Raw genomic sequence first — 11,308 nt, 5'->3', positions numbered from 1 at the left:
CCAGGCGGACTGGCTGAACCTGCCTCCCACTACTGAGCACTTACCAAATGTGTGGCAGGCCGTGTACTGGAACGGACACCTTTCTAACTAGCCAAGTGACATCCTGTAATTGCTATTGGGAACAAAACCAGTTCCCCTTCTTGTGGCCCTATCAGCGAAAAGGAGGGGAGGGCCAGAAGCCACATCCTCTGCTTCTGCCTCGTGGTGATTGGAGCAAGAAGCCAGGAAATAGCAGGGAAGGCCCGGCCTCAGAGGCAATGGCTCTGACTCTGGAAGCGGCTGGGCTCCTGGGGACCTGCCCCTTGGTTCCTTTCTGTCTTCCGCCCCCATCCCACCCTTGCTGTACAAGCTGGGCAGATCCTAAGGGCATGGCATCCAGTCTAACCCCTTTGTGCTATCGATGAGGAAACAAGGCCTGCAGAGGAGCAGCGACCTGCCTAGAGCTGCACAGCCAGCCAGGGCCTGAGCAGAAGCCAGTGGTCCAGCAGGGCAAGCCCAGCTGGCTGCCTGGGATGCACTTGTGGGCTGTATCTGGTGCCAGGCAGTGGGCACGTGGTGGCCATCTCTGTATAACCAGGTCACCCTCCCCTGCCCTGTGGCTCCAGCTAGTCCTGACCTTGACAGGTGGCTCCTGAGCCCCACCCATGAGACTGAGCACCAACCTGGTGGCCCAGCCCTCCAAAGAGCCCTCAAGGCCTTGCCCAGGCACCGGAGGCACCAGCATGGGCAGAGGGCACTCCGGCCGCTCGCTCCGGCTGTGCCCTCAGGACAGGCTGGGCCTTCCTGGATCTCCGTCCCTCAGGAAACTTCCTGTTTTGTGTGTCACTTCCTTTCCTATCCACATGTCCCCTTCTCTGTAAGGGCGGACAGTTGGCTTGCTGCCCGGCTCCCCACTACCCAGCCCAGGATGCAGAAAACAGAAGTGATCATCTCCAGATAGAACACCATAGGTGCCCCTCTTCCCTGCCCTGACCCTGGGCAGAGCTGGCTCAGGTCGCATTTGTGGGAAATCTACCCTTAGTGACCACTCGGCTGTGCACCTTCTGAAATATAGGCCTGTAAGAGTCCCGCCCTCCTTGGGGGTTGTAAGGATTGTGACGGAAGCAACTGCCCCTGTGCCCGAAGTGTGGTTAGCAGTCCCGGATGTTAACCAGAATACTCTCAGGGAATTCACGGAAGGCTCGAGGCCTGGATGAGTTTTCCTCCCGAAGGCACACACGCTGAAATCAAAGCTAGTGCCTAAAGCCGGAGGCACTGCCTCACACTGAGAGCTGAGGCACCCATGGTGGGATTTCAGGGATCAGGAGCAAAGGTACCCTCAAGCATTTCTTAACATCAGCAGACATGGAGAACACAGGGATGCAAAAGTGTTTTATTACCAGGAGTTCACAAATCTGTGGACAGCACATACCAGTGAGGATCCCATGGTGTTGGGGAGGGCAGGCAGGGTGGTCCTCATGACCCAGAGGCAGAGCCAGGGGCAAAGCCCTTGGGCCCACTGCTCCCACACTTCACATTGTGAAGGAGGCTGGGAGAAGGGGAACAGGCAGGGGTGGGGGGCAGCCCAGCCTTGGGTTTTGGAAAAAATTGCATAGCTCGTTAAAACCCTGACTTCTTTTTTTTGTTCCCCTCTGTCCTGGGTGACCAGGGTGTCTGCCAGCACTGGGACATGACAGACCCCACCACGTCCTGTTGGTTGATCTGCCTTTCCCTCTGGGAGATGGGGAGCATTTCTGGATGGGAAGAGGGCTGGGGGTGTGAAGGGCCTGGAGAGGGGCCATGGGTCCTGGGGCTGGACCACAGGGGGGCTGTGGGAAGGGTCCTAACCCTCACACGCCCCCTTCCTGGTTAGTTTTTTTGCTGAAAGGGCCACAGGAAATATTCGTGGTGTAAACCCCAGAGGCTGCCCCTGCTTTCCTGGGGAGCATGGAGGCCACGCCCATGTGACCGCAGGGAAGGATGGTGGACTCCAGGCCCCTGCCACCTCTGCCGTGTCCTCAGATCCGGATGTGGAAAGTGCTGGAAAGAGAGATAGGCAAGAGAGAGTGAGAGGCCCCGGGGTCGGGCAGGTAAAGGCTCCTCAGGGAAAAGCACACCAGGCCCCAGCCCCTCCCTGAGCTGGACAGTGCCTCATTAGGACCCCCTGCAGACAGGATGCGAGTCATCAACAGGGAGGGAAGGCAGGCTTGGGGGGGACAGCGGTGCCCAGGGAGCTCTGCCCCTAGTTATCATTGAAGGGGCCCTCAGGTCTTCAACCTTCACATCAGAGTCTGGCCCTCCAGAGGTCAAGGGCCAGTCACACATCAAAGGCAAGGGGGCCTTGACTGTGACCTCCTGCTCCCTGGCCACACAGCATGCTCACAAAAAGCAAGTGATAGGGGCCCGCAGCCCCGGCATCCCGGCCTGCCCTGCCCTGCCCTGCCAAGCTCAGCCCCTCTAGTAGAAGCACCTGAGGAAGTCAGGGGCCTTAGCGATCATGTCCTCGAAGTCAGCAAAGCCCAGCTTGCCGTCGCCGTCCAGGTCGGCCTCCTCAATGACCTTGTCGCACACAAGCACCACCTCGTCTTCATCCAGCTCTGACTTTGTGAGCCGGGCCAGCGTCAGCTCCAGGTCCTCCTTGCAGATGAAGTTGTCAGTGTTGAAGTCTGTCGGGTGGGGGTTGGACACGTTCGAGCCTGGGTTGGGTGCACCCAGGAACCCCTACACCATAGCTCTTCCTCCCAGCTGGTCACACTACCTCCACCAGCTTCTGATGTCCCAGAGCATCTCCATGCACACTCTTGGGATACTGGATCCATGCCCCCAACAGGGCTCACCCACTAGGCATAGCTTAAACACCCACAGCCACCACCTCAACAACCCGACAGTGACTAAATGTCCAACCACATCCTGAAACAGCTCAAAAGTCCAAATCTGAGGTTTCCTGAGAACTTCAGGCGTAGGCCAGATAGCCCTTCCTGGCCTTAGCCCACAGCCGACCCTGTGTTCCCTTTAGACTTCCAGAGCTAAGGAAACCAGGGCACAGAAAGGCCATGTGATTGAATCAAGGTCAGAGAGCCACATGGAGATAGAGCAGGGATTCTGATTGGGCCTGTGTGAGTCTGAGACCCAGGTTTTCTCAGCTGTGCCACACTGCCTCAGTGGTGTGTGGCCAGGAGCCACAATGGCTCAGAAGACTCAGAATCGAAAGGCCCTTAGAGAGGGCCCATGCCTGGCCTTTGTGCACACAGAGCAGGGAACATGGTTTGATTCTACCCAGCAAAAGGCAACACTACTGCTCAAAGAACAGCAGAACGGTTCAGAGGACCAAGCCACGTGTAGCCGCATCAAAGTGAACTCCAAGTCTCTTCTTATCATTTTCAGCCCAACGACCAGATCTGCACACGTGCTGTTTCTTCTGCCTGGGGTGCCCTCCCCAGCAAACTCCTGGTCATCCTTTACATTTTGGCTCACACATCACTTCCCAGTGGCAGAGCTTTCTAGCAATAAGGGTCCTCTCCCCTGCAAATGAGCTTCTCCCCCCCACTGCGCAAACTCTGACACGAACGGTAGCGATGAAGACCCATGATGTGAGCATGACATGCTCTTTCTCATTTAATTTTCAGAGCAAACCTATGAGACAGGCACAGCTGAATCCCCACTATACACATGAAGAAACAGGGAGGTGAAAAGGGGAAGCACCTGCCTGAGGTCACATCCCTGGTCATTGTTGGACCCTAGAGCCCAAGCTCTTAGGGGTGACTCTACCCAGTCTCTGCACAGGCCTGTGCACAACTCTAGGGTAGTGGCAGGTAGGACTCAACTTTGCCCTTGACATGGGACACAGCAATGTCTGCAAAGATTCGCTGGCTGGCTGGATTCCTGTGGCCATTTAATATGAGTAAACTGAGGCCAGAAGTGAGATGATTCTTGTTGCTAATGAGGCCCCAGGCCTCCCTAGCACCAGAATCACCCTGGCTGCCTTTCCCCACTCCACCCCCAGCCTAGGTCAGCAAGGGAGCCACAGTTCTTCCGTACATTCCTGTGCCCGCTGGTCCATGCGACCTGCACTCCTGTCTTGGGCAGACAGCAGCCCTTCCCAGGAGCAATACTGGGGGGTCTGAGACTGCGCTGATGTTGGGTGGAATCTGGAAGGCTTTTTATATGAGCCATGTGGGCATAGTTTGTGGATGGTAGACTGGCAGGTATTTTCTTTCTGACATGCAAGCAAAATGTGGGTGTACAGACAGAAACCAAAGTCCTCCAAAGTCAACACAACTAGAAAGGGAAACATCAGCCCCTGGTAGGCCCTGCTGCCTTGGGGTCCAGCGTCTGATCAAAGGTGCTGAGGACAGGTGGTTTGACCTTGACTCTTTGGGTCCAGGTTGGGTCCCAGCCCCTCCGTTAGCCTTAGCCATCTCACCTAAGGTCTGTCTGAGGATCTAACATGAGTCCCCATGGGTCTGTTGTGAAGTTTTCTCCCTGGGGCTGTGGGAGAAGCGCGAGTCCTTGGCTCGTGAGTACCTGCTGCCCCCTGGTGGCTGGTGAGGCAGCAGGCCCACGGGCAGGGCTGGGCGGCTGACCCAGTGGCCCTACTTCTGGCAGTGTTAGGGGGCTCCAGAGGCCCCTCTTCAGGCTGACCTCACCACCATGGCCGAGGCAGCCTCTCCAGCTCCTCCATTTTACACCTCAAAGCTGCCAAGTGATCTTTCTAGAAAAGAGAGCTACACTTCCCCACTGGAAACCCTACAGTGGCCCTGGTGTCCGGAGTACTAGGTCCACACTCCTTGGCTGGCTCTCACAGCCTGGCCCCAAATTACCTCTCCGGACTCACACCGCCCTCACCCCACCACCTTCCAAGTTTCTCCACCTCCTTACCAAGCTCTGCGCTTCCCTGAATCTGCACGGGCTATGCCCTCTGCCAGGCCTGCCAGCCCCGCTTTTCCAGTCCAAGCCTCTGCTGTCTCTGCCTACAGGTCATGCCTGCGACCCCCCTCACACTCACCACCCAATCTGGGGTGGGCAAGGGCCTCCCTCCTCTGTTCTCAGGACCCCTAGAGATGTCTCTCAGGCACTGATGTCTCCCTTGGCCAGCCCACTGGACAGGCACTCTTCAGAGGACAGATCAGTCTCACTGTCCTTGGTGTCCCCAGGGCAGGAGCCAGCAGTCATCAGACAGCCCCATGCCCCAAATACTGCCCCCCTCACATTCACGGCCCCCTCCTCAAGCCCTGGTTACCGTAGATCTTGAAGGCATAGTTTGCCTTCAGCTCTCGGGGAGCCGACTCGCAGAGCACGGAAAACATGTCCACAAAGTCGTTGAAGGTCAGGTTTCCCTCACCATCCTCGGAAAACGTCTCCACAATCCTTTCTTTGAAGGGATTCTCCTGAAGAAAACACATGACACGCACAGCAATCACTGTGGGTGCAGGGTAGGCAGGAGGGCCCGGCAGCCAGACTGCCAACAGTCTGCGTGACCCTGGAGGATGGATGGAATTCCTCTGAGCCTCGGTTTTCCCATCTGTAAAAAGGGAATCATAATAGCACCTACTTAAGTGAATCGTGAGGGGACTGAATGAGCTAAAGTATGTAAGGTGTTCATACCAGGCCCGGCACGTGTAAGAACTTGGGAAGCATTCTGTTGGGTCACGTCACATCATCAAGATGGGCACAGCCAGGGACAGTGGTGCACGCCTGTGGTCCCAGCTATTTGGGAGGCTGAGGTGAGGGAACCACTTGAGCCCAGGAGTCTGAGGCTTCAGTGAGCCATAATTGTCTCACTGCACTCCAGCCTGGGTGACAGAGCAAGATCCCCTCTCCAAAAAAAAAAAAATGCTGAGCCCAGCCAATGTGTTCTCACCAGAGGCACTGCCTCATCTGAAGCGGAAACACGGGTTCCTCCTGTTACCCAGAAGAGCACACACAGGCTCTGCCTGGATGTGTAGGGCGCGTCCAGCAGAAGAAGATGACAGCACAGGGCCCTGGCGACCTTGGCTCAGGCCGCATCAGGCCAAGATCGTGGGAGGTGAATGTAGGGTCAGATAACTGGGCCAGACAAGCAGCAAGTATCACAGAGCCAGTTCAGGCCCGGGTCTGCCATCGCTCTGCTCCTGTGAATCCTCCAGACCACCTCGGATGCCGCCTCCCCCAGGGAGCTGTACACAGACACCTTCCTCTGATCCCCAGATCACTCGTCCAGAGCCCTTCCATCCCACCTAAGCTAGCACTTGGCTAGCCCCATTCTGTGCCCAGCCCAGGCCAGTGCAGGAGGCTCAGAGACAGACCACTTGGGTCCCACCCATGAGTGCCTCACCCCCTCCAGCAACCCTCTGAGCCCGCTCTCGAGCCCCCGCTGGGCCAGGCGGAGTGCCTGTCCATGGCTGAGCCTGGGGCCCACTGTCTCTTAGGACTGGAGTCACAACCAGAGTGCAGGCCCCAAGTGGATGTCATATGGCACTCTGATCCCACCTTCAAGCCACACATCCCGGGCCTGGCAAGGGGCTACTGACAAAGTCCCACTGTAATGGGGAGTTTTGCCCCAAATGCCTTCTCAATGTGGACTGCACTTTACACATTATGGATAAGGAACTCCTGAAATGAAACATTCAAATATACATGGTCTGAGGACCAGGAGCATCAGTCTCTCCTGGGAGCTTGCTCAAAAAGCAGAATCCTGACTCGACTCCTCATTGAGAAGTGATGCTATGGACGACCACCACGCTGACGTCAGTGAGAAGCCACGGCCGGGCACGGGGGAGACAGAAACACCATCTAACGAAGCAGACGCAGGCCTGCCAAGTGCAGCAGGCTTGGGGCCACTTGACAAAGGGAGAAGCAGAGGAGTGGCCACCGACGTACAGCACCCCTACGGAGCCCACACGGCTTATTTATTCAGAGTACAGATGAGGAAACGGGCACAGAGAGGTTCTATGATCCGCTCAGAGCCATGTAGACACAAAGGGTGGAGCTGGGCACAGCCCAGACCTGGGGGCCTCTGCTGCTCATCTGGGGGCAGGTGCAGACCCCCTGCCCGCCAGCAACAAGGCCCTGCACGTACCCGCAGCTCTGGCATCTGGATGATGAGGCTCATGGGCACATGGACGATGGGGCTCTTCCTGTAGTCCATTGGGACGAGGTTGGGGGCCAGCTCGTAGAATCGCGAATGCAGCCTTGGAGAAGAACAGAGGAAAAGTACTGGAGGGGGCGCCGTCCCTAGGTCCCCGCGGCCTGATGCCGCCCCCTAGGCTTCTGCCTCTGCAGACTCTCCTCAGCCAGGACCAGGTGAGGGGCCAACTGGAGGCTCTCAGCTCTGCCGACAGGGTGTGGGTTTGGGAGGGAGGTGAGTTCTGCCAGGCCCCTGTGCTGATAACCAGGTTGTGTCCAGGCCTCCCTATTTCCGCCACACCCACCCCATCAGCACCACCACCATCACCCCATCCCTCACTCCTTGGGCCTGCATCCAAGTCTTAATTTTTTCCCCTTTGGGCTCTCCTAAGGGTTTTCTGTGGTAGGGGTACTGTGCTAACCACTCAACACATCACCTAATTTAATCCTCCTCCGCATAACTGTGCAGACAGATGCATCCTGACTCCAGTTTACTGCTCAGCAAACTGAGGGCTGAAGAGGTTAAGAGTGATTTGTCTAAGGCCACATAACTGGGGAGCATCAAGGGCCGGGGGTGGAGCCCAAGCCGGGAAATCCAAGCAGAAACTCTTAGTCACTGTTCCTCCTGCCACTACTGAGGGTCCATCAAAACCTGAGCCCACTGCGTGGCCTGATCACCCCCAACTTAGGCCCAGAGGGTTAGGTCTCTCTGAGAGAGCTCTCGGCGGCCCTCACACTCTCAGGAAGGCCCTGTGAATGGGCCACCCATAACCTCTCTAGCTGGGGGCCATTGAGACCCAGCCCGTTACCCTGCTGGGCCTGGCCCTCCCTCTTTGCTGGTGGGTCAGGTCCCTAGTTCCTGTCCCATGCTCCGTAAAAGCAAGCCCACCTCAGCATGCTGCATGGACCCTGAAAGGTGTGAGGCATCCTGGCACTGTCTCACTTTGAAGTCCCCTTCCTCCCTGCCCCCTGCCCATTATTCAGTCTTTCTTTGTCCTCTATCCCCTTGTCCAGGTCCCTGTCATTCCGGAGAACAGTCCGCCATCCCAAGACAAGTATAAATTATATTCAGATGAACTTGTGAGCTGGGTGTGGCAGCCTATGCCTACAATCCCAGTGTTTGGGGAGGGTGAGGTGGGGGGACCACTTGAGGCCCAGAGTTTGAGACCAGTCTAGACAACATAGCAAGACCCTGTCTCTACAAAAATGAAAATAAATTAGCCGGATATGGTGGCTCAATCCTAGCTACTTGGGAGGCTGAGGCTGAAGGATCACTGGAGCCCAGGAGTTGGAGGCTGCAGTGAGCTATGATTGCCCCACTGTACTCCAGCTGGGCAACAGAGCAAGACCCTATCCCGAAAAACAAAAATTGTGTTAAGTGCCGCCATGGGTGGGACAAGTGTAAGGGACATTGACTGGGGGCTGAGGTAAGTAACCTGCCTGAGGTGACATCCTAGGCTGCGAGTGAATGGATTAGATAAGATCCTGTATCTCCTGGACTTGGGCCTGCCTGCCACCCACAACGCCAGATCAGCCCAGGCCTCTTTTTAAGTGACCTGACCCAGTGACACACTCCAGGTCCACCTTTAGCAAGCCGTCCAGCACAGCCACCCAACTCTCCCTTAGATTCTACCAATTCTTGTGGTCCTCTGCCTGGCTGTCCTTAGCAAGGCACTTGACTGCCTACCCAGCTCAAACAGATAATAACGCCAGCTACGGTTTAGCAAGTGCTTCCTCTGTGCCAGCCCTGGACCGACCCTCTGTGTGGATTGCTTTACTCTTTTTAATCCCCAAATCACCCTGAGAGGTAGACATTAGTCTCCCATTTTCAGGTGGGAAAACTGAGGCTCAAGAATCAACTGTCTGCCCCATCCTACACAACCAATGAGCAGTGAGGACAGGACTTGAACCCAGAACCTCTGGACTCCAGCCACTTGGCTCCTCCCTGCAAGACAAGCCCTAGTCAGCATATCCTTCCCTGGATCAGAGCCTGTCCAGGACAAACGAACTGTAAAACGCCACATGCGCACTTTGCCACTAGGCACACATCCCCGTAAAGGAGCCTAAACTCACAGAGATGTGCCATGATCTGGGGACAGAGCTGGAGGGAAAACCTCAAAACTTGTACTTTGGGTGGGAGGAGGCTCAGAAAATGCCATGGTGGTGGGCTCAAGCTGTGACTCTCCACAAGAGAGCACTTGAGGACTTTCTTTGCTCCTATTTCCTGTGTAGAGAAAAACTACTCTTTTTTTGTTTGTTTTTTTTGTTTGTTTTTGTTTTTGTTTTTTTTTGGGACGGAATTTCGCTCTTGTTACCCAGGCTGGAGTGCAATGGCGCGATCTCGGCTCACCGCAACCTCCTCCTCCTGGGTTCAGGTAATTCTCCCGCCTCAGCCTCCTGAGTAGCTGGGGTTACAGGCATGCGTCACCATGTCCAGCTAATTTTTTGTATTTTTAGTAGAGGCAGGGTTTCACCATGTTGACCAGGATGGTCTCGATCTCTTGACCTCGTGATCCACCCGCCTCGGCCTCCCAAAGTGCTGGGATTACAGGCTTGAGCCACCTCGCCCAGCCCTTTTTTTTTTTTTTTTAAACACCATTCCCAAATAAGGAATGACCACTTGTTTCAAAATTCATGCAACTTCTTTTATAATTCATGCATCTGGCACTTTCACATACCCATTGTGCTTTCAACTGTTACATTTCCCACTTGACCTTGACCCCGCCCCACATGTTAGGGTGTAATGTTGGAGTGTTTCTGGGGGTTGACCTATACCTCCGAAGTTCTGTGGGATGACTGCAGCAGGAGCATGAAGTCAGGCTGAGGTTGGAGCCCTGCCTACACCACTCACTAGCAGCGTGGGTAAGCGGGTTAATCCACTGGAGAATAAGTTTCCCTATCGGTAACGCAGGGGCTGTTTTACTGTTCTCACACTTGGATTAAATAGGATGGTGTTCATAAAACCACTGGCCTTTGGCTGGGCGTGGTGGCTCACGCCTGTAATCCCAGCACTCTGGGAGGCTGAGGCAGGCGGATCACAAGGTCAGGAGCTCAAGACCAGCCTGGCCAATATGGTGAAACCCCGTCTCTACTAAAAATAAAAAAATCAGCCGGGTGTGGTAACGGGCACCTGCAGTCCCAGCTACTTGGGAGGTTGAGGCAGGAAAATTGCTTCAACCTGGGAGGCGGAGGTTGCAGTGAGCCGAGATCGTGCCACTGCACTTCAGCCTGGGGAACAGAGCGAGACTCTGTCTCAAACGAAACCAACCAACCACTGGCCTTAAACTGGTGGCTTTTAGCATGCTGCCTGACATGTCAGGGGCTCCTGGAAGGGGTGGACTAGCGAGAGAGGCCGTGGGTGCTCGGCAGGGTTGAGGAGGTATCTTCTGCAGTGGGAAGGCCGGCTTCTACCCTGGTACACAGATCTGTTCTGAAACAATAACTAAAGTCACATCGAAATTTTTCTTTAAAGAAAAATCCAAGGAGAATTTGAAATCCCAAATCACTGTGAAAAAAACTCTAGGCATTGTCAAAGAACTAATCTCTGCACCTCTCCCCCAGTAAAGGGTGCTGAGTTCAAGAAGAGCTATATATTAGTCCGACCGTAACATCCAGGACCAGAAACAATACTTATGCTACTCGAACTGCTCCAGAGTATGAGGCAAGAAATGGGAAAGCCCCCACTTCTTTTTACAAAGTTAACAAGAAACCTGATACCAGAATCTAATAGGTACCAGAATGGACCAATGGCACTGACATACATAGAAGAAAAAGTCTTATAAAATAACATACTGGGGGCCAGGCACAGTGGCTCATGACTGTAATCTCAGTGTGCTTTGGGAGGCCAAGGTGAGAGAATTGCATAAGGCCAGGAGCTTGAGATCAGCCTGGGTAATGTAGTGAGACTGTTTCTACAAAAAAATTGAAAAATTAGGTGGGTGTGGTGACATGCATCAGTAGTCCTAGCTACTCAGGAGACTCAAGTAGGAGGATCTCCAGCCTGGGCAACAGAGTGAGACCCTGTCTCTAAAAATAAAATAAAATAAAATAAAATAAGTAAAGAAAGAAAAAATAGGCCGGGCGCGGTGGCTCAAGCCTGTAATCCCAGCACTTTGGGAGGCCGAGGCGGGTGGATCACGAGGTCAAGAGATCGAGACCATCCTGGTCAACATGGTGAAACCCCGTCTCTACTAAAAATACAAAAAATTAGCTGGGCATGGTGGCG

At 54.8% G+C, this 11,308-nt stretch overlaps 1 protein-coding gene across 1 annotated transcript in view; it reads right to left on the bottom strand.

Annotated features, from left to right (window-relative positions):
- Positions 1-1,356: 1,356 nt before the first annotated feature.
- Positions 1,357-11,308, bottom strand: part of CIB2 (calcium and integrin binding family member 2) — a 26,426-nt gene continuing 16,474 nt past the window's right edge. The window contains exons 3-6 of the mRNA XM_017519347.2: positions 7,037-7,148; positions 5,219-5,366; positions 2,450-2,645; positions 1,357-2,019 (exon numbers count right to left, since the gene is read on the bottom strand). Coding sequence (XP_017374836.1) covers positions 1,998-2,019; positions 2,450-2,645; positions 5,219-5,366; positions 7,037-7,148 — 478 coding nt within the window. The 3' untranslated portion in view covers positions 1,357-1,997. The remainder of the gene's footprint in view (positions 2,020-2,449; positions 2,646-5,218; positions 5,367-7,036; positions 7,149-11,308) is intronic.

The sequence above is a fragment of the Cebus imitator genome, unplaced genomic scaffold (genome assembly GCF_001604975.1).
Source record: "Cebus imitator isolate Cc_AM_T3 unplaced genomic scaffold, Cebus_imitator-1.0 Scaffold737, whole genome shotgun sequence".
Classification (NCBI taxonomy): Eukaryota; Metazoa; Chordata; class Mammalia; order Primates; family Cebidae; genus Cebus; species Cebus imitator.
The sequence above is the reverse complement of the archived record's forward strand: the minus strand, read 5'-3'. Positions and strand labels throughout refer to the sequence as shown.